This window comes from Theobroma cacao, chromosome 6 (genome assembly GCF_000208745.1).
Source record: "Theobroma cacao cultivar B97-61/B2 chromosome 6, Criollo_cocoa_genome_V2, whole genome shotgun sequence".
Lineage (NCBI taxonomy): Eukaryota > Viridiplantae > Streptophyta > Magnoliopsida > Malvales > Malvaceae > Theobroma > Theobroma cacao.
This window is the reverse complement of record NC_030855.1, coordinates 17191120-17213389: the sequence shown is the minus strand read 5'-3', so window position 1 is coordinate 17213389 and position 22270 is coordinate 17191120. Positions and strand designations below refer to the sequence as shown.

Here is a 22270-nt window from a genome sequence, read left to right as displayed (position 1 = left end):
TTAAAGTTTCGTTGCCTCAGTTTTGAGGAGTTTCATTTTTAAAGTTTCGTAGCCTCAATTTTGAGAAGTCCATTTTTAAAGTTTCGTTGCCTCAACTTTAAGGAATCTCATTTAAAAAAAAACACTTAGAAAAAAAAGCTTTGGTAAGAGAATTAAAAAATTTTAAGTCAAGTACAGTCTCTACGTCTTTACACTATTTCGGATTACCGAAAAGAGTAAAGTGAGGTAGCTGTAGACACTTAAATTTTGAAAAATAATAAATCAAAATTAAATAGTAATTAAAAATTAATTAACTGAATAATTAGAATATAAAAAAAAGAGTACTGGTAGAGCGCGGACGCCCCTGCCAGTACCACCACTACAGTGCCAAACGTAAAAAATTCGCGTCTGGCAGAGTAGTGGAGCGTGCCCCCTCTAGAAGCGACAAACGAGTATAAAAGGAGGGGGCACTGTAGCAACTCAGGGGAGAGAGGAGCCAAAAAAAAATCAAGAGCGGTAACCAAAAACAAACCCAGAAAAATCCCTCAAAGCAAAAACCCTACGAATTCTTAGTAGCCAAAAAACCACAATTGAAAAAAATCAAAAATCCTAGCCTCTAGCAGCCGAATACCACAACCAAAATTTTCTCTACTCTTCTAACAGCCAGAATCAACCACAAATACAAAAAAAAAAAAAAATACCAAGCAATACAAAAAAAAATCATCAAATATAGGTACAAAGGGATAGAGAGCCCTAGGTTTTGGGGGGTGCCGTCTGTTTTAGAGAGAGAAAGAGAGAAAAAGAGAAAAAAGTCGACAGAGTAAAGAGAGAGAGAGAGAGAGAGAGAGAAGAGAAGCAGGCAAAACAAAGATGAGTCAGATTTGGAAGTGGGCAAAGGATATGGGAAGAGAGAGTGAAGTCGACACCGGCGAAGAGAGGAAAGAAGAAAGTTCTTTTTAGAGAGTGAGAGAAAGAGATCGACGTGGAAGGGAACCCAATTTTGTTGGGGCGACGAAAGGAGTAAAGCCCAGTTCGGGCAAAGAGAGAGAGAATGACTAGTTCGGGCAAAGAGAAAGAGAAAGGGGACCGGGCCGACACCGTAGGCTGGGGAGGGGCTTAGTCGTTGCTGGTGATAGAAAGAAAAGGAAGGGTGGTGCCTCGACACCAGTTCCGGTGACAGTAAAGATCCAGTTTGGGAGGTGTCTAAAAGCTGATGGTGCTAGAGAGATGGGAGAGAACCGGTGCCATTAGAGAGAGAAATTAAAGAGAGAAGGAGGGGAAGGAAGTAAAGAAGCCAGTTGGTGCAGGCCATTCAGACTTAGGCTAGACCGGAGGTGACCAAAGCCTAACAGATCTTAAATCCACTTGGAGCAGTGGGCCAATCTCAAACCAATAGGTAATGGGTCTGCTTACTAAGTAGTGATTTGGGCTTGGACTGTTGATGTTGAGATATGATGTTTTTTATTTATTAGTCATGATAGTGTTATTATTTTCTGAATTATATACATAGGAAAATAAAATATATGAAAAAAAATGTGAAAGTCTTTAGCATAATAGATAATAGATCTTAGGGAGATTAAATATACGTATATGAAATAAATAATAAATGTAGTAAATTGTTAGAAAATGATAGGAATATGTTTAAGTTATTCATATAAATCTACTAAATGTTTTATAGTAAAATTAGATCCAAGGAAGAAAAATTTTATATGGATACATAAAATAAATATATAAGCTTAGGTGATTATTTAGTTTATAAGTAAGAGTTTTAGGCTAAATAGAGTATGCACATAAATAAAAAGAGAATCTATAAATAAGATATTATGGTGAGGATATATTTAGTTAAGAAAAGAATACTAATAATGAATTTAATATCGATGATGGGATGATCGGTCGGGACGCGAGAAATCGTAATCCCGGGCCCATATTCTCTAGGTTCGGAATCCCATTCAAGGCTCCACCAGTACGATGGGAGGGCCTCGATTTCAAGATCCCGAAATTTTTAATAAATAAAGAATTTGACTATACAAAAATTACTCAATAAAAATAATAAATAAATAAAAATAGATAAAAAAAATGATGATAAAAATAATAATAATAATTCGAATATATAGTAAATAATTAATTTGTGAAAATGCAATATACATGACATTAAATAAATAGAAAAATAAATAAATAAATAAATAATAATAAAAATCTAAGACAATAACTAATTTAAAATTAAGCATTAAATGGAATCATAAACAATTTATCTAATTATAAAGGAAAATATAAGAGTAACTTAGAATAAAAAAATGTAAGGTATAAAAAAATAATAATTAGAAATAAAAAATAGAAAATATAATAATAAAAAATATATAAAGTAAAAATAAAATAAATAATTAAATAATAATAATACTAAAAATAGTTAACTGCATTAGCATAGCATATATATATTGCATATCATTGCATATAAATATTTTTATTTATGAGTTAAGCCCCGATGATGGGATCTTCAGAGGATCTTGTGAAGGTGGGTATTTCTCGAAAAGTTTCCTAGGTGAAAAGATATCCTCGGGTCCCATTAGTATGATGGGAGGGCTCGAGAAACATCTTTAATAAAAGGCTTTCGCCCGAATTAGGTTCATTATGCACGAAAATATTATTTTAAAAGAAAACGTACGATGACCCCAATGACGGGATTTATTCGTCGAATTTGTAAAGGCGAATTTCTCGAATAATTTCCTAGGTGAGAGAATACCTTAGATCCCACTAGTATGATGGGCGGATCCGAGAGAATATCCTCGATAAAAGGTTATTCGTCCGACATATTTTTATCTCACGCCATGCATTTCATTTTGCCTCACATTTGTATTCCATTTTATGTTAAATAGGAGATAAAATAAGAGAATAATAACTAAGGAATGGGATAAGTTAAGAATAGTACCGTTCATGGAATGAGCGTCCCAGAGGTGCTAATCCTTCCTCGGGCGTAACCGTACTCTCGAGCCTATATCTAAAAAAAAAATCGTAAACCAGTTTAAGGTTCTCTTCAGCGGACTTAAAATTAATTTAAGGCTTCGTCGATTAGAATCGAGTCAATAGGTGGCCAATCGCACCTAGTAAAATAGATTGGTGGCAACTCCTAGTTTTAGAGCTTTCACTCGTGTCTGGGGGTCGGGTTCTCGGACCCGCACGTTATGACACGCATATCCATCAATATTGAAAGCATATTTTGAAGCAATAATGAATATAAGTATTGACAAAATATAACAAGTCAAATGGGAAAAGATGAGAAATCTATGACTATATACGTTCCATCAGTTTAGGATATTAAAATCCTCATCCTCTTCATCACCATCATTAAGCTCTTCACTCATGTACTTATCCAACTTTGTTTTTTGCTCCACATATCCACTTTCAACCCTAAAATTTTTTAAATCTAACTCAATAGCCTTTTTTCTTTTCTTGAAGTCGGTTACTATCATTAGTGCCTTGTGTTGTTTGGCTCATTTGACTATTGTCACTTAGGTGCTCAAATTGCAAGGGCTATATCATTCTCTTATAATGATGAAACAAATCAAACATTAATTCCTTTACTTTTTTTTTCATCAAATCAGCTTCATTTTTCTATAATAGAATTTCTCAAAATCAAGTGTATGTGGAGGATCAAGAACAACGACGGCATAAAGCAACATATTCATTTTCTTCGCATTCCCCTAAATAGTTATTATACTTTTCCTTCCTTCTTCAAACCATTGAATTGAATTCAACACCACCGCTTAATCGCTAATCATGCAAAAAACAATAAACTTCACAAATTTCCTCAAAGAAAATATAAAAAGTGATATATGACTATTTTGAAACTTTCATGGTAGAATTGAAAAAATGTTATAAAAAAGTGACTAATCTCCTAATAGATGCCCAATCATCACTATTAGGCGTATCATCTCCCAATAAGAGATCACTTCTATAAAGATCCCTCTCATTAAACCTCTCAAAGGTCTTTTCAAATTTTTGAGCTGCATCTAATATCAAGTAAGTCAATTCCACCTAATGCTAACATCTAAGCACAACAAACTCTTGGTTTGAATTTTTTCAATCTTAACACATTCCTTAAATTTTTACAACCTAGATAGTGATTGTCTTGCATTTCTCACTATTTTCTTAACACAAGTAGCTAAATTATTAAATTCTTTTCATCCATCATTGACTACTAGGTTAATTATGTGTGTAATGCATCTTGAATAAAGATATTTGCCTTGTACAATACTAATTCCTAATTGGTTGAACTTTTTTTTCAAGTATGTTATTGCAACATATTTGAACTAGCATTGTCAACTATGATTGTCAAAACCTTATCAATTCTTCAACATGTAAATCCTTGTCAATTACCCTACCAACAACATCACTTCTATGACAAGATATTATACAAAATTTAAATTTTTTTTGTTTAATTTCCAATCATCATCTTTAAAGTGTATTGTAAGACAAATGTAGTTAACTCTTTGTAATAAGGTCCAAGTGTTTGTGGTTAGGGATATCCTATACAAAGAATAATGTAAAAATTTCTTCAAACTAATCTTTTCATCAATATACAAATGATAATAATATCTAACAACAATCCATCTAGATGGAACATGAAACCTTAAACATGAAGCTAACATGTATCACTTAAATCCCTTTCTTTCCACAAATTAAGTTAAAGGGCAACTCATCTAAAATTATCATTTTAGCCAAACTTGTTAACTTGAAAATGATTGGAGTTTTGAAATTACAAAAATGATCAACATTTATTGTTTGAGTAATCCTTGAATGCTTTTGAAATGCCTTAATGTTTCCTTACTTGAATGATATTTGAAATAGTTGTTTGAAGTTGTTTGTGAAAGGAAATTTTTTTTAATATTTTGAATTTCAAGTTCAAGCAAGAAGAATCAACTACTGGAAAAGGAAAAACCAACTCTTGAATATATGAAAGCCACTAAAAGAGCAAGAATCGACTTCTTAAGCATCAAGTGATCGATTCTCAAAGTTGCAAGAGAAAAACTTAAAAACTTGAAGAAGAAGAAGAAGAAAAAAGTGGAGAATTGAATAAGATGGAGCCGATAAAAGCAAATTGGAATTTTGAATTTGGTGTCCAAAGCATAAGTTGAATCGACTTCTAGAAGAGCAAAAGATCAATTCTTAAAAATCTGGGATGAAGAAGAATCAATGTAAGCATCAATGGAGAAAGTCGAACCTTTGTAAAATTTGTGTTTTTTCTCTCTTCTTTTCACTATTTGAACTTATGTTTTTTGTCTTGAAGAAGTTTTAGAAACTCCCAGCTCACTCACTCTTCAATTCACATTTGATTTACTTTGATATATTTGTACACTTTATTTTGAAAAGTTTTGAAAATTTATTTTCAACTTAATTGTTTATTTCTTTTGTTTTTTTAAGTGAAAACAATTTGAAACCCTGTCTTGAAGCTTAAAAGTTCGATTTGTTAAAAAGAATTTTTAAAAATCCAATTCACTCCCGTCTTGCATATTTTCTTATCATTATTGAACTTACATTCTTAACAAAACTCTTTTTAACAAACTTTTGATCATATTTCCAATTACCAGAGATCCATCTACATTAAAAATTATTTCTGATTGGCTTGAGCTAGCAAATTAAGAAACTTTATACATACTCTTTTACGATAATTCATAAAAGCAATTCTATTTTTCTTTGAATCAATACAAAACTCTCTATTACAGTGATGCATCTAGCTTTTGGCTCATATTTGTCATTCACAAATTTGGTGAAATGAGTCACATTTTTTACCATGTCTTTTAAGGGTGAGCAAAATTCGGTAAAAGTCAATTAATCAACAAATTCGATTAATTCGGTTTGGTTAATTTGGTTTGATTTGGTTAAATCGGTTAACAAGTTCGGTTCAGTCGGTTCAATTCGATAAAACATTTTTTAAGTCGGATAACCAAATTTACCAATTTTGAAATTAGTATATTTTAAGGGCTTTTATTACATGTATGCACTCACATAGTTTTTCTATACATACATATGAATGAAGGGCTAGATTTAATCAGCAAGAGGGCTTTTCTTACATGTATTCACTCTCACATTTTTCTATACTTATGTATAAATAAATGACTTAGATTTAATCATCAAGCATCAAAGAATAAAAATTAAAATACACTTTATTTAGACATTAATATTATTGACATAAATACAATCATAGTAAAAGTTATTTAACAATAAACATAATGAAAAATATAATGAAAACTATACCCTAAATTTAAGTTAATAATTTATTAACATATTAGTGTAACTTATTGTATTACCTTATTTTTATATTAAGTTATTAATATATTATACTCTATATAACATATTTATTAATATACAATATATAGTCTATACACTATAGACTATAGACTGTAGTAACTTATTTTTTATAAATTACAAATAAAGTATAATTTATATTAACATAGTAAGTTTTATTAAATTATTAATATTAGTATATTGTAGTAATGTAACTTATATTAGTAATTAAATATAATAACTTATTAATACACTATATATTGATATATGAATGACTTAATGAGTTAATGTTATTATATTATAATATATAACAATATATTATTATACTATATATATTATATGACTTCTAAGTATGCTTATATACTATATAAGTATATTTTAACTATATATAGTAATATATTAATACAATATACATATATACTATATAATTATATATAGTAAATATTAATACAATATCCATTGTTTATAGTTATACATATAATATATATCTTAATACACTATTCATAGTATACTTATTAATATACTAATTAGTCAAAAATTATATATTAGCAATATACTATATTGGTATATTAGTAAAATTATAAGGAATAATGTAATATGTGGTAACAGAAAGTATATTATTAATATATAATTAAATGAATTTAGAACAAGTTTAAAAAATTAGGTTAAATTGATTAAAACTGATTTAACCGATGTCACAAAATTTATGATAAGATCAAGTAAATAAAAAATTTTATTTAAAGCAAATATAAATAATAAAAATGGGACTTAGACTCTCCAATTAATCTAAATCGTTACATCATTAAAATATTAATCTCTTTAATCCTAATGTTTGTCTCTTTTTAACTTTTATAAATATAAAGATAAAAATTTTGATTTTAATATAATGTCATATTACAATTTAAATTTTTTTTATAATATAAATGTTTAATAGCAAAAGCAATATTAAAACACCCGAATTAACGGCCTTCCTAACCACCCCTCCATCCCCAACCCCCTTTCTCTCTCTTAAATACTCAAAACTTTCGCTCCAAAATCTCTCTTTCTCTCTCTTCATGAAACTGTCTTTTTCGTTTTCTCTTCTTTCATTTTCCAGCTATCAAACAGACAGATGATAAAATCTCCAGTTTTGTTTTTATAATTTGATTTACCGACTTACTTCACCTCTGTGTACACTGTGAATCAGAAAACCTCAAAAGCGATGCGGCAACTCGAGATCGAGAATGGAGATTTCCCGCCGAAAACGATCGAGGTAGTTACAGCGACTCCTTGTTTCCCGCCAAAAGGGATCAAATCAGTTGAAAGGACGAGGGATTCGGTTAAGGTTACAGTTAAAGAGAGATCATCACCACATTTCCCACCAAAAAAGAAGCTGGCTAGGCAGCTTATCTTCACAGAGTTCGGCCTATCTCCCATCATCACCACCTCGCCGCCGTTGCCGGTGGTGAAGCCGATCTCCGAGCTGCATTTATCTCCTCGGTGTGCGTTGTCCTCTATGTGAGTTTATTCTTTATAAGAATTAGTTCTTGCTTTTCCCGGTTTAAGTTTACTAGAGTTGAAATTTTTTTTTTTAAAAAAAGAAATGACAAGGAAGGGGAAAGGTAAAATCAGCTTTATTTTCTGTTTGGTTGCTGAGAAATCGGAGGAAAAGGGAAAAGAGAACAGAGATAAAGGTACTTATAACAAAAGGTTTAAGTTCATGAAAATGATAGAACTTCTTGCGTTTATATCTCTTAAAAGCAAGCTTCTTTGACATTGTAAAATCTAATTCCATTTTATCTTTTTATTTATTTCAAGCAGCAAGTCAGAGACTCCAATACCAATACCACTCCCGCAGGCTAATATTAAAGCAAACAATGGTACTCCGAAGGGTCCAAAACAATGCGGTTGCAAACAATCCAAATGCTTAAAATTGTGAGTTACATTACTTAATTTTATGTAGTTAAAATTCGAGTTGCTTATGTAGTGACAAATGAACTGTTTCTTCAGTCATGCATTAGCTTCTTTGTTACTTATTTAACTGCCATTCCCAAAGTCTGCAGAATTGCATGTTATAAACCAGATGAAAATCTTTCTATATTCTCTATGTTTTTCTAAAGTGGTGAAATAAAAATGTATGATAGCCTGTCCAAGATGGGCCTTGAAATGAAACCCTGCGTTGTTATCCCAAAAAAGTTGTAATCTAACAAGCAATAAGGGGTGAAAGTGGATATCTTGCTTTATGATTACTGCAACCATTATTTCCATCGGTTTACCGATCTCCCTTTTCCCCTGTATCCGAAGTAGTGGTCTTGGTAAGTTCATTCTGTTTTTTGTCCTGTTGGTGCTTGACAAATGGCTGTATCCCGTATCCGACATACAACTCTGCAGCTTGATTGGATGCAACATGATGATTTTTGTTTTGCATATAGAGTACAAATCTACAACGCAATGCATTTGCTTTTCATAGAATTACTCTCTAAACTTCCCATGCACAAATGGACAGGTATTGCGAGTGCTTTGCTTCCAGAGAGTACTGTAATGGGTGTAATTGTGCTGATTGTTGCAATAATGTTGAGAATGGGGATTTGAGGAAAGCAGCTGCTGAAATCATCCTAGAACGTAATCCACACGCCTTCAAGCCTAAGATTGCAAGCACTCCATGTAGTCCTCAAGATGTCGGGGTATGTAAGTAAATCTTTCCAAAAAAAGAAAAAATGCCCCAGTTACTTTCTTGGGTTGATTCTATATAGGCAATAACTCATTGTATAGGGACATTTAATTTGAAATTTCTACATATGGATACATTTGATAAAAGCTCCTACATGCGGCAATTCAACCGGTCGCTTAGTCTGCTGAAAATTTCTTGTCACTTTCATGAATTTCAGGGATCATTAACATGTTTAACAGAAGAGAATCTAACTCAAGGCTTATGAGAAATAATTATCGTTACTTGTTCTTTAAAAGGGGATGCAAGAAAATTTTGGTAAATTATCCCTGAAGTTCAGTGGTTGAGAGAAGTGAAATTTTGTTCAAATCCTCTGTATAGTTCTGCATCTTTTTTTCTTTGGGCAAGAGAGCTTTCAGGTTTAGTTCGGGTCACACATGTACTAACCTGCTTTTATTATCTTCTGAAGTTATTTTTCCTGTCATTCATTCTCTCAATTTCAACTGCAAATGATATAAAAGTAGGGCGATAAAGAGGATACTCCACCAGTGGGGAGACACGAGAGGGGATGCCACTGCAAGAAATCTGAATGCCTCAAGAGGTACTGTGAGTGTTTCCAAGCTAATGTCTTCTGCTCTGAGAACTGCAAATGTGTGGATTGCAAGAATTTTGAGGTATGCAAGGGCACGATGGCTGCTTCTGGCAAAGATGACAGTAAATCCAAAATCTGTGAGAACTCTAAAGGATGTGAGGGTAGGATTGCTATTTCTCCGAAGGACACTGGTAATAGAAAATTTTACAGGAGTTTTAAAGGATCTGAGGGGCTAATGGCAGAAATTGGTGAGTATTGTATTGATACCAAAATCTACACTCAAAGGGTTACTGCTGCAACATCAAATGCCACTGGTTTATCAGGCCAGTGCTTGTCCCAGGAATCGAGGAAGAGGAAACATCTGGAGCTCCATTCAAATGAGAAAGACACACTAATTGAAAGCTTCTCTGATTTTCAGAAGGTATCAAATGCTTAGCAACATTCAAGTATTGTCTTCTCTTTTTGTGGTTGGAGCAACACCTATTACAAGTTTTCTTCACTTCAAACTTCGGGGGCTGATAGGTTACTGAGTTTTTCTTCTTTGGCAGGTGAATAATCTAAAAAATTCTTGTCCGTCTGCTACCTTGTCAGTTGAGCCTACTTGTCATATCATTAATTCTGCTATGGTGGGCTCTTTTAGGCATCCATACAGGTTTATATTATCCTGAGTGATTCTTCATTTACTTGACCGAAAGTGTTGTATTCTTGTTTGTAAACAATATCTAACTGGTGATATCTGATTATGGTGCAAGATTGACGTTAGCTGATGTCCTTCATCTAGAAGACACAAGAAAAGTCTGCTCAGGATTGGCAGTGTTAGCAGAAGCTGCCAAACAATTTGCAGGTATACTGTGGTTGGGACCAAAATATTCTATTCTAATTGTTGTTGTCTATCCACTTATCTATTGTTTTTGATATCTTGTTACAATGTTTAAATTAAACATTTTATCTTACCTTTCAACCTTCCCTTTTTCTGGGTTATTTCTCTTGTGCATCAAAGTCTTGAGCTCATATTGTAGAAAGATATATGTGACTTACAGATAAAGTTTTTTTTTACAACTCTGCACTTATTTTTTAGACAAAGTTGACAAGGCAGACGTAGAGATATAAGTGACTTACAAATAAAGCTGTTTTTTTTTACAACCCTGCAATTTTTTTGGGCCCAGACAAAGTTGGCAAGGCAGACGTGAAAGATGCAGCAGAAAACAAGCATGGAGATGCTCTTGGAGCCAAGGAGGAGGACTGCCAAGGGGGACCTGCTTATTTTCAGAAAAGGGTCCCTGATGACCTTCATCTAGATGGTGGTGCTACTGATGCGCACGAAGGAAGGACTTTGCCTCATGGAACAGTCAAATTAATCTGTAATGAGAAGCATAAACAGTTCATGGAGCCTATTTCTCCAAAGCAGATTCTGGACCGTGACATCAAGAATGCCAACGCAGAGCAGGAAAGGTGTGTTTTGTCAAGTTTCCGAGATTTTCTTGAGAAACTCATTACTTTCACAAACATTAAAGGTATGTTTCCATGCCTCATCTCATCTATCACTCAAGAATAAATATGAAAAGTTTATGTGAGAATATGAAAATATATCCTGAACTGAATAATTATCCTCTGGAAAATGCCTATCTGTCAAGCAGCACATGTTTGAAAGTACTGCTAGTCCACCATTTTACCCCTACTAATGTCATTTCCAAAGAGGTTGGAAGGATAGATACTACAACTCACTTAAAAGGGAATAGCAACCAAACTTTAGGGCAGTTTTGGAAGATAATCACGACATTAGAACAGTCATAAAACTAGGCTTACAACTGACAACCGAGACAGAGGTGATACGAATTTGGGTTGCTATCTTCCCCTGCCTGTCTTCCTGACTCTAAATGGAACCATCAGGATGATATTTCAGTCTTGACGAAAACAATAAGATAGGACGCAATTATGCAAATGTCTTTGTTTGTTATTGTGCTCAGAGGTGGTCAACGGACGGTTGGATTATTTCGGTTCCGATCACAAAAATTCTGATCATTTCAATTTCGGAATGTTCAAGATTTGGATTATTATGACACTAATAATTATTTCTAAAATTTCAATGTTAATTCGAGATATTATAATTTTGAGTCGGATTGATCTTTGGATTGTTTTAAATTTGAGTTTTTAACTTTGTGATCTGAGTTTTTCAAACGGTTTTTGGGGTTGGGATTCATTTTGCTTCCTCTAAAAACTAACATGTTTTTGTAAATCTTTTGTTTCAAATGTAGATGATGCTTTTCTGTTCCCTTATTGGTATCTTGTTCATGTTACGGGGACAAATGAGTTCTCATCAGCTAGAGCAGTCCTAATGGAGAAGACAGGAACTGAAGGTTGATGTTAACAGGATGCCGGCAGTGGAATCCTCCGGCTCAAACATGTTTACATTTTTCGTGTATTTCCGCATCCAATCTTGAGAATACATAATCGAGCATAACCTTTTTGAATAGAATGTCTGTTTGATTTAACCTTTTTTCATTTATTTTTTTTTAAAATCAAAATCTAAGTCAATTAAGATTTTCAGAAATTTTTTAAAAAATAACTTTTTTATTACAAAATAAAAGCTAAATAATATTTCAAGAATCCAAAGAGAAACTTTTTCTTTTTTCTTTTTTCTTTTTAAAAAACACGCTAAAGAGAATTTTTATATTTTTATAAAAAATATCCTATCCAAATTATATTTTTTATAATAATTTTAATTAAAATTAAAACTTATATTAATTATTTTACCAACAACTTATACAAATAAATTTATCAAACAATTTTACCTTAATTTTAAAAACTATTACTTTCCATAAAAGCATCATAATATCTTTTAAACTAACAAAAAAACCAAACCAAACATGCGAACAAAAGTAGCAACCACACCCACAAGCAGAAGAAAAATTGAACTTGAGTCGAAATTTTTCATATGGCACCATGGGGAAACAGTGACGCTGTAACCTGCCCATGACATCTACACACATACGCTTTGGTTGTTTCTATGGATAGTAACTCTGGACATCACACTTCACACTAATACAAAAAGATTACACTACGAAGATGCCGCTGTATTTCAATTGTCACAACAACACAAACCATATGCCAACTGCGGGGTTGGCTCCCTGTTATGTTCAGAAATTACACCCTCCACTACATGTAAATATGGTTTGGCAGCAGAATTCACCGTCCAAAAATTTCTGATATTGACTTGATGATGATTTGGAACAGTTCTTCCCTGCAAAAATCGAAAAGTTCAGACATGGGTTGCTCCAGATTGAGTTAAAGTTCGACCGATCACCTATAGTGTTCTCTTCTTCACAGTAGGAGAACAATATCTCATGTACAAGTGACATCTACAGGTTTCACCATCAACCAATCTCTGAAGTCAAAGAATTCTACTTACCGATCAGGTTTGAACAAGAGATATCGATATATAAACCACTGAAAAGGAAGCAAAAAAAATATGAGTTAGTACTTTGTAGTTCAAACCTTGAAGAGCAAAGGTGAAACATAAAGATGTACCAGTGAGATATTATCCAGCTGAAAGCTAAAGAGGGACCAAAATATAAAGAAAATAAACAAGAGATTTTCAGTCTTCATAAACTAGCTAGCGCTCTTAGCAACAAGTCTTAACATAAATTTATCAGATTCCTTACCAATGAAAACAGTATTCCAATAACTTCTAGCACATTTGGGATAAGGGGCAACTTGTCAACAGCCTGTTCAGATCAATAAAAGGATGAAGGGGTGAAAATTGAAACCATGACAAGTTCTCTTTGACCTCAAAGCTATTAAAATAAGAAAGATGGTATGATCTTAAAATAAGGAAAGGATAGATTGAAACTCCAAAGCAATCATATTACCGAAACCAAATTTGCTGATGCCCACAGGGCCACTATAGTTGCAAATCCCAGTCCAATGAGACCTACCCTATCTTCATCAGATTTATCCCACTGTTTCAAACAAATTAAAGCAATGTAAGTAAAAAAAATGCTATGCCTATACAAGAACAGCTGTCTAAGGCAAGAGTCCGAGGACAAACACATAAACAACTGATAAAACTAGAGTAGAAAATCTTTTGGCTTCCTGTTTGCTGAATCTACCAAGCATACTGATACTGCACCAAGCAACTCACGTTGCATGAAAATGTTGGACTTCTGAGATAACACCCATAATGGTCTAAACAAGCTAACCAATTTATCAAAAGATAAGGATTTACCCCTTCGTTATCTTGGTAAATTAAGTTACCATTACCAAGATAATTATATATCAAGATTATTCAGCAGTTTAAAGTTACCAGATTATCGAATAAAAGGAGTTCAATAAATAGCCTTGAAATTTAAGCAAAATACAAAGTTAGCTAGAGCAATATAAAAAATTTAACTAAAAACTATACAAGGAAGAAAAAATGGCAAATGTAGAATGAAAAACAAAAAGAAAGGTTATAGTCTGATACAAAACTGATCCAAGCATACAAATTCTGCAATTTCTTGAGCAAAGTACGTTCTATTGCATCCCCACCCCCCTAATATGTTTTTGACCACAAAGGGAGTACAATGATGATGATGAAGATTTGTGTGTGTGTGTGTGAGAGAGAGAGAGAGAGAGAGAGAGAGAGAGAAGAAGAAGAAGAAGAAGACTTACAACATTTTGAACGGACTTGACAATACTAAGTGAGGTGGAAGACTCAGAGCTTTCCCCTGTAGCCTTTACAACAAAAGCACAGTTTTGTCTCTCTGCTAAAAAGGGAAATCATGAAACAAGGGGAAAGTGTAAATCACCCAAAACATGGAATATTGCAACTAATAGAACCTGATTACCAGAACATTTTTAGTTTTGAATCCAAAAGGTTTCTGTCAACATGAAACAGAACCAAAAACAAACTATGTTCTGCCTGAAGAATAAGTCTTAAAGACATTTTTACTAATTAGAAGTAATTGTTCTCTACTTACAACCGCAACTGTCCTGAGATTAACACAGATGAATCCCATTAACGGCATGAATCAAGGATAGTCAATAAACATAATGCTAGATTCTGGAAGTCTGAATTTAGCTAGCGCACTGAGGACCATTAAGTACTGAGCATTTCTTCCCTGCCCTAAGCTAGGACTTTCCAATGCCACCAATTAACAAATGAGTCTTTCATTTTCCAAATCTTAACTTTAATCTAAAACTTCATCATTGATATTCCACCGGGAACCTTCTTTTACCAGACCGCCACACAAAAATATAAAAGATGCCACTGTTTTAGCTAAATTCCCACAGTGATTAGACACCCTTTTTTTCCAAAAGTTTTTACATCAATACTCTTAACTCCAAATCTAAGCTCGAGATTAGACATCCTTTACGAAATAAGTGTTCCTCAATTTTCGACTCAAATATCCCTAGCTTACCCAAAAGTAAGTCTAGTTTTTCAGTGTTGAAAGTTTCTTCCTTTTACATTTTGCTCTTTCGTTTCAGAAACTGGAATCCACAAAAATCTATACGTAACTAAAGGCGCCATCACTTTGAGAAAAAAATACATTTAAAATAACTAATATAAACTGTAAAATTTACGAAAAACTATCCCAGTAAACAAGTGCAGTAGTTAAACTAAACCGCGCTATTTTACAGTAGACTAAAACATACTAAAAAAAGGTTGTTATGAAATCGGTAAAGTCAAATTCATACCTCTTATACAAGGAACTGGAGGTTTCTGAAGAGTCCTGAAAAGGGTTTTTCTCGCTTGCAAGAACAACGGTGGAGGCAAACTTGCTGTAATGGAAGCCATGAATACCTGCTAGAAGAAAGCACCAAAAAGGGGAAAAAAGAAGTGATTTTGCGAAGTGGGTAATTTGCTTTAAAGTCCAGCAGGGATTAGATTTATCATAAAAAGAACGAAGATTCTGGTCCGAAGAAGAGAACCGAGTTTAGGTTCTTTTTACCTTCGGACTTGGGAAGTGCCAAAATAGAAAGAGACAGAGACAGACAGGAGTATGGGTTTTTTTTTTTCCTTTTTCTGTGGTGAGGGGAGCGCCGGAGTAATGTATTGGTTTGTGGATTTTAAAATTTAGTATCTAAATTTAGTATAAATTGCGTGATATTGTATATGTACATATGATTTTTATGATTATTTTTAAATTTATAAATTTTTGGATATTCCTATTTAAATTAATCCTTTTATACCTTTTCAAATACATATTTATATTGAATTTGTAAATTTTAAATTAATCTTTTTATATCTCTTTAAAAATTTAAGTATATTGAATCTTAATTAATTTTTATATAATATATACATGTCATTTTCACAATTTATATAATAACTAATCAAATCCAAATTCGCTCCCATAAATTTATGTTTTCAAATAATTTTTTTTGAAAGATATTATGTTTTCAAATAGAGTAGAAATTGATTAAGTTTGTGATTCATTAAATTGAATATGAACATTTATTTAGTAGTTATTTTTGTCACTGTTTTTTTGCTTTTAGAAAAAAAAGTAAAAAAAATTATTACAAAATCAAATAATAAGTAATGAAAAATTTTATTTTTATGTAAACACATACACACACACACACACACACACACATATATATAATTATATTATATATATGTATAGTATATACGTATATATATATATATATATGAACAATTTTGTTTTCATATGTATTAACATATTTTATTTATTTACCCTTTTAATTAAGTACTATATGGGATTATACATATTTACTCCTTTTTTTTTTTTAAGCAAACTTTGAAAATATATTTGTCTCAAAAAAAAACTTTGAAAAGAAATAAATAATAAGAACTAGAAAAAAAAAAGAAGCCATGAAAACAATTAAAGAAAGCCTAAAATTAAAGTTGCTTCGATGCTCAATTGCTCAGGCCAGTAGAAGCTCTCAACTTCAAGTCTTTAACTCCATACTAACAGGTGAAGCATAAAGCGAGTAGGGAAAAAGGATTTCCTCACATCCACGGATGTCTCCATTGATAACGTGGAAAACAGATTCAACAGCTAATTCATTAACGCAATGATATGTGTTAGCTTTTGTGCCCCAAAAGGGAATGCAAACTTGACTTTGACCTTTTGTTTGCTATGAATATTCCTTGAAACTTTATGGCAATGAAATTGTTCTTCAACTTGTGCTTATAGAAAGTTGAATTAATTGCCTTACCAGGACTTTACTAAAGCGGATGGAAATCGCAATCCAAGTCGGCTAGACTGTTGATCAAGCATGGTTGTCCATTTGGCACAGCCCAAAACACTTCGTAATCAATCTTTAGCATAGCCTGTAACTGTAAGAATATGGCTCTAGGTCCCAACCGCAATTTCTTTTTCATGGTTAACGCGTCTTTCTAGTCCTACCTAAACTTTGGGAATCGTTCTTTGACTCTACCATTGCTGGGACCCTGCTCATTTCTTGCATTCAATGCCAAGTTGCTTCAGAAAATAGTGGTTATGGTTTTTCATATACGGCAATGAGCTACTCCAAAAGTGTGCTTAGGGAAACCTGAAAATGTTTTATCTCAAAAAACTAGAAAAAGCAGAGGAAGCATGAGCTTTTTGAGCCTCAATAAAATTACCTTCTTTCATGGTTTTACCAAGCCCCAATACTCATATTTTAAGCATAGCTTTGGCTTTTCTCTCTAACTCAGCCTACCTAAACCTGAGCTGATGATTTCGTGTCTACAAGAAAATACTATGGCTGTCATGACATGCTTAGTTCAACTTATTCTATCCTTTGTTAATTTTCCTTTCTTCCTCCATGCAGTCGAAACTGATTATGCCTCTGCTGAACTATCAAACACCTGGAGAAACAATGATTTCATATCAAGGGGAAGTGTAGACTTTGTTGATGGTTCAACTATTAATCTATACTTCTCAATACCAGCAACCCAGCAAATTTCCCAGCTTTCGGGTGTGGATTTTATGGTCATAAAACCACTAATTCCTTCTAGTTTGCTGTTTTTGCAGTCGAAGCAACAATTGATTCTACAATCATTGAGTCAGGTTCTCCACAAATTCTCTGGATAGCCAACAGGGACAATCCTGTCGAGAACAATGCCACGCTTGAGTTCACTGGAGATGGAAATTTGGTGCTAACTGATGCTGATGGTATGTTTATATGGTCCTCGAATACGTCAGATAGTTCAGTTAATTATATGAACATAACAGGAAATGGGACTCTTATGCTTGTTGAATTCAACGGTCTGGAGCTTTTTAGCACCACCGTTTGGAGCTCTTTGGATTATCCTATAAATACATGGCTCCCAGGTCAAACAATAGAGGAAGGGCAAAGGCTGATCCCCAGTGTGTCTGCTTCAAATTGGACGCCGGGCCAGTTTTACTTGTCTTTTGCAAATGACAATCTGTACGCTTTTATTCAGTCCAGTCCCCCACAGATGTACCTTAAAGTCTTTAGTGAAGGTGCTGAATCTAAGCAATTTAGGACTGGAAAGCTTGAACTTGAAAAAACAAGACACAGAATTGCAGTAAGTTTCACTTCTGAAACACAAAAATTTCAGTTTCTATGATTAGATACAGGTGGACATTTGAGAGTCTACCAATGGGATCGATCAAAAGCGTCGGAAGTTGCTGACATCTTGACAGACAATCGTGGCATATGTGCGTATCCGACTGTTTGTGGAAAGTATGGGATATGCTCAAACGGACAATGTAGTTGTCCTGTAGGAAATAATGGAGACACTAGCTATTTCCAGCAGTTGAATTCCAGTGCTGGATGCAAACAAGCCACCCCTCTGTCCTGCCATTCTACTCATCTTCACTCATTTATAGAACTTCCTAACGTTTCTTATTATAGTTTTGTGGCAGCTATTTCCGATACAGACATTGAGAGTTGCAAACAAGCTTGTTTAGAGAATTGTTCCTGCAAAGCAGCTTTCTTTCACTACAATTCTAATAACTTGAGTGGCAACTGCTCCTTACCATCTCAAATTTTTTCATTGATGAGCACTTCACCAGTGTTAGATCCTTACAACTCTACATCCTTCATAAAGGTGCAGAGATCAACATTGGTTCCAGCAAGCCCTGCATCACCAAGTCCAAGTCCACCCTTGGCTCCATTGCCTAGTCCACCATTGGCAAGAAAGAAATCAATTCGGATTGAATTAATCATAGGACCTCTAGTTGCAGCTTTAATATTCACATTTATCCTAATTTGGGCATCTGTTCACTTCCTAAGAAAGCGGGGATCTATAGAGGAAGAAGGAAGAAGGAAAACTGAAGATGACTGGGAGAAGTCATTAAATCTTGCAACAAATTTGCCCACAAGATTCAATTATGAAGATCTGAGGTCTGCGACAGAAAATTTCAATAGAAGGATTGGGGGAGGAGGATTTGGATCAGTGTTTGAAGGGACTTTGGGTGACGGTACAAAAATTGCAGTAAAGCGCTTGGATCGTTTAGGTCAAGGTAGGAAAGAGTTTTTAGCAGAGGTAAAGACAATCGGCAGCATACATCATGTCAACTTGGTGAGATTAATAGGCTTCTGCATTGGAAATTCAAATAGGCTTTTGGTTTATGAGCACATGAATAAAGGGTCTTTGGATAAGTGGATCTTCCACAAAAATCCAGCTACAACACTCAAATGGGAAATCAGGAAGAACATCATCCTTGATATTGCCAAAGGACTAGCATATCTGCATGAGGATTGTCGAATGAGAATAGCTCATTTAGATGTTAAGCCTGAAAACATTCTTCTAGATGGCAGCTTTAATGCCAAGTAATCAGATTTTGGTTTGGCAAGGCCTATTGACAGGAACCAAAGCCATGTCATAACTCAAATGCGAGGAACAAGAGGATATCTGGCCCCTGAATGGTTAAGCAGAAGGATAACAGAAAAGGTTGATGTGTATAGCTTTGGTGTTGTCATATTGGAAATTGTTTGTGGAAGAAGAAATCTGGATTTCTCTCAGCCTGATGAAGATGACTATTTACTTTTGCCCGTACTGAAACAAAAGGCAGAACAGAATCAACTTTTCGACATGGTCGATAGTTGTATTGAAGGCATACAACAAAATGCAGAAGAAGTTGTCAAGATGATAAGGATTGCCATTTGGTGCTTGCAAAGAGATTATAATAAAAGGCCTTCAATGTCCATGGTATTGAAGGTTTTGGAAGGTCTACTGACTATGGAACCTATTTCTGATTATAGGTTTTTAACTTCAACGGTAGTGGAAGCTCCAGCAGAAGTGGTTATGGTACCTTCAAGTCCACAGCCAGCATCTATTCTATCTGGACCCAGGTGACGAAACAAGGGTGATTGAAGTTTCTAACCTGCAATGCTCTTACCAGGAAAGAAATTCTAGACCTAGGCTTAATGCTGTTTTCCTTGTTGTTTTATTTTCCCTTTAATGAGTAAATTAGTTACTTTGCATTGTTCTGTATTCATCCAGTAATTCTCAAACTTATAGAAATAACCTTAAAAACTCTAAGGAGAGCCACTCAAAGGCCTTCAATTGCCATGGTAGTGAAGGTTTTGGAAGGTGTAATGACCATGGAACTTACTTGTCATCATGGCTTGTCGACATTGACACTATGGTAGCTCTCCAGCTAAAGTTGCAAGGAGATTATCTAGAATTACAATAATCCTATGTTCAGAATATATGCAATTGTTGACTCAGAACTTGCAACTTTAGTTTAATTATGAAAATCTTCATGCATTATTTATTCCAGAGTTAAAAGTGCCTGCAGCCAAACCAAGGCACCAAAGCAAAATAAAAGAATTTGCTTGTAATCAACACAGTCAGCTGATAGAATCCTTAACGACTACTCCTCCCTCTTATGTTATGCAGTTATCAATTACAAATAATGAAATTTAAACTAGTTTTAATTGATTGAAATAACTCCAAAAATAAAAAATAATAATTTTAAGGAGACAATTACTATAATTAATATTTTGTTTAAATTGATTTAAAAAATTGGAAAAGTTTGGGTTGATAGATGAAAGCAGGCCAGGGATAATAAAAGATGCAGAAATATGAGGCCCAATCTATTGTAGCCCAAAGAGAAGGGAAAAGCAACACAAACTGTTCTTTAAAGTTGACACCCTCTGCCCATCAAATCAAATTTCCCGCAGTTTCTTCCCGTTTCTCAATTTTCTCGGCGTCCAAACACGGGACGTTAGAAAATAACTTCTCAACGCGTTTCCTAGTTCCCACATCATCTGGCATTGATCTCACTTCTCCCCAATGTTTCTCCTGCCTTTCTTCCCAGGTTTGACAGTTACCCTCTGTTTGGTTCCACAGAAAACATAAGAAACGAAATAAAATGTGAAGGAAAGAAAATGGAAGAAAACACTTGGATTTTGACCATTTCTTGCACTAATTTTTATTTTTGATATATTTTTTAAATCTGTTGATTTCAGTTTTTATTATGAATTTCATATAATGATATGTAAATATAAAGCATTGGTATCTTAAATGTGCTATCTGGGTTTTTAGATTCTATTAAAAGGGAATTTCTTTTAGTAAATGCAACTCTATTGTAATCTCTGGAGTGATTACTTCCCTGGGATTTGATTTTATAGCTGTAAACAGGCACTTTTCTTTCTTTTTTTTTTTTATTAAGATTGACTGTCAAACAATTGTCATACAATTTGAGAAAAGTTTCTTTCCAACTTTTCCTATTTAATTGTCAGAAAAATAGGGAAATTATTGGTCATTGATAAGAAAAATTGATATTATGCTTTTGATATAAGTCTGTTAGTAGACACCTCAAAAAAAAATATAAAATAAAATAGTATATATAATAATAATAATAATAATAATAATAAAGGAATATGCCTAACCATCTCTTCCCTCAACTACCATGAATGATGGGGCTCTGATTACAAACTTCTTAGTACCAAAACTCTATTATCGGGTTGTCCAAAAATTTGGACAACCCAGCTTTTAAAGATGGAACTTGCAAAACGAAAAGGAGGAAGCCAAAATCAGAGAGCAAGAATCAGAAACCAAAGAGCCAAAAGAATAATCAAGAAAAAACAAAAAAAAAAATCCTAAATCTACCAGCAAAAACTACCTTAGCCACAAGAGAAAAAAATAAAAAAAGATCAATCAGAAAAAAAAACCAAAAAAAGAAAGCCAAAAAATCAGTGTTTTAACAAGGGGGTTCGGGTAGTGTGTGAAAAAGGGGGGAGTTGATCTGTGTGGGTGTGGTCAGCTGGCTATGAATAGAGAGAGGAGGGTTCAGTCACAAGGGAGGTGTCGGCCCAGGGAAGGAATCGGTGAAGGGAAACCGATCGGAGGTGATTTAGGGGAGTAGATCTAAAGTCGATTGGTAGGGTTTGGAGAGTAATATGGAGATTTCGAGGTTAGAGAGAGTGTGAGGAAGCCGGCAAAAGATTTGTGAGAAGAGAGGGGAGGATGCCGGCGTCGGCGAAGAGAAGGAAGTTTTTTTTAGAGAGAAGGCAGAGAGAGCGACAAGCTAGAGAGAGAAAATGAAAGTTGAAAATGAGAAGAAAGGCCAAAAAAGGGGTTTATATACCCAAGTTTAGAGTCTAAACGGCTCCGTTTCAGTGGAGTAAGGAATTAAAAGGGATCAACGCCTAAACGACGACGTTTGAAGGAATCCCCGGAGCCCTAAAACGGTGCGTTTGAGGAAAGCCAGACGGACCAACGAAGCAGGCTTGGGACGCCTCCGTGCAGCCCAGATAACTTGGGCCATCATTCTAGCCCAAGCAAGGTGAGGCCTTGCCTATTTATTGTGGATTTGGACTTGTTATTTAGGGCTTATCCAGTTTATTTAATTAGAAATTTGCTTAGC

The 22270-nt window shown here is 34.0% G+C and overlaps 2 protein-coding genes and 1 pseudogene across 5 annotated transcripts; 2 read left to right on the top strand and 1 right to left on the bottom strand.

The window, feature by feature from the left end:
* LOC18595952 (protein tesmin/TSO1-like CXC 5) lies at positions 7275 to 11992 on the top strand. 2 transcript variants are annotated; one of them, XM_018122694.1, is made up of 8 exons: positions 7275 to 7758; positions 8062 to 8175; positions 8747 to 8924; positions 9433 to 9921; positions 10049 to 10152; positions 10253 to 10344; positions 10667 to 11014; positions 11756 to 11992. In XM_018122694.1, exons 1-8 carry the CDS (start codon positions 7463 to 7465, stop codon positions 11860 to 11862), a joined length of 1728 nt encoding a protein of 575 aa, XP_017978183.1. In that variant the 5' UTR covers positions 7275 to 7462; the 3' UTR covers positions 11863 to 11992. The 2 variants fall into 2 exon arrangements, with proteins under 2 accessions (XP_017978183.1, XP_017978184.1); XM_018122695.1 differs by having other exon boundaries at positions 10667 to 10952; positions 11756 to 11841.
* Positions 12381 to 15541, bottom strand: LOC18595951 (protein CURVATURE THYLAKOID 1C, chloroplastic). 3 transcript variants are annotated; one of them, XM_007024130.2, is made up of 7 exons: positions 15431 to 15541; positions 15177 to 15282; positions 14151 to 14242; positions 13370 to 13459; positions 13163 to 13225; positions 12910 to 12947; positions 12381 to 12741 (listed from the first exon to the last, which is right to left on the bottom strand). In XM_007024130.2, exons 2-7 carry the CDS (start codon positions 15274 to 15276, stop codon positions 12687 to 12689), a joined length of 438 nt encoding a protein of 145 aa, XP_007024192.2. In that variant the 5' UTR covers positions 15277 to 15282; positions 15431 to 15541; the 3' UTR covers positions 12381 to 12686. The 3 variants fall into 3 exon arrangements, with proteins under 3 accessions (XP_007024192.2, XP_017977985.1, XP_017977984.1); XM_018122496.1 differs by having other exon boundaries at positions 14151 to 14245; positions 15431 to 15539; XM_018122495.1 differs by having other exon boundaries at positions 14151 to 14245; positions 15177 to 15516.
* Positions 16934 to 19880, top strand: LOC18595950 (annotated as a pseudogene).

Bases quoted from the DNA above. Each gene is read 5' to 3' on its own strand.
- LOC18595951 (XM_018122496.1), bottom strand. From the start codon at position 15,276: ATGGCTTCCATTACAGCAAGTTTGCCTCCACCGTTGTTCTTGCAAGCG. The intron at 14,246-15,176 runs GTATGAATTTGA...TTCCCTTTTTAG, and splicing joins TCCAGTTCCTTGTATAAGAG to CAGAGAGACAAAACTGTGCT. The intron at 12,742-12,909 runs GTAAGTAGAATT...CGATTTTTGCAG, and splicing joins CTCTTGTTCAAACCTGATCG to GGAAGAACTGTTCCAAATCA.
- LOC18595952 (XM_018122694.1), top strand. From the start codon at position 7,463: ATGCGGCAACTCGAGATCGAGAATGGAGATTTCCCGCCGAAAACGATC. The intron at 8,925-9,432 runs GTATGTAAGTAA...ATATAAAAGTAG, and splicing joins GTAGTCCTCAAGATGTCGGG to GGCGATAAAGAGGATACTCC. The intron at 10,153-10,252 runs GTTTATATTATC...TTATGGTGCAAG, and splicing joins TCTTTTAGGCATCCATACAG to ATTGACGTTAGCTGATGTCC.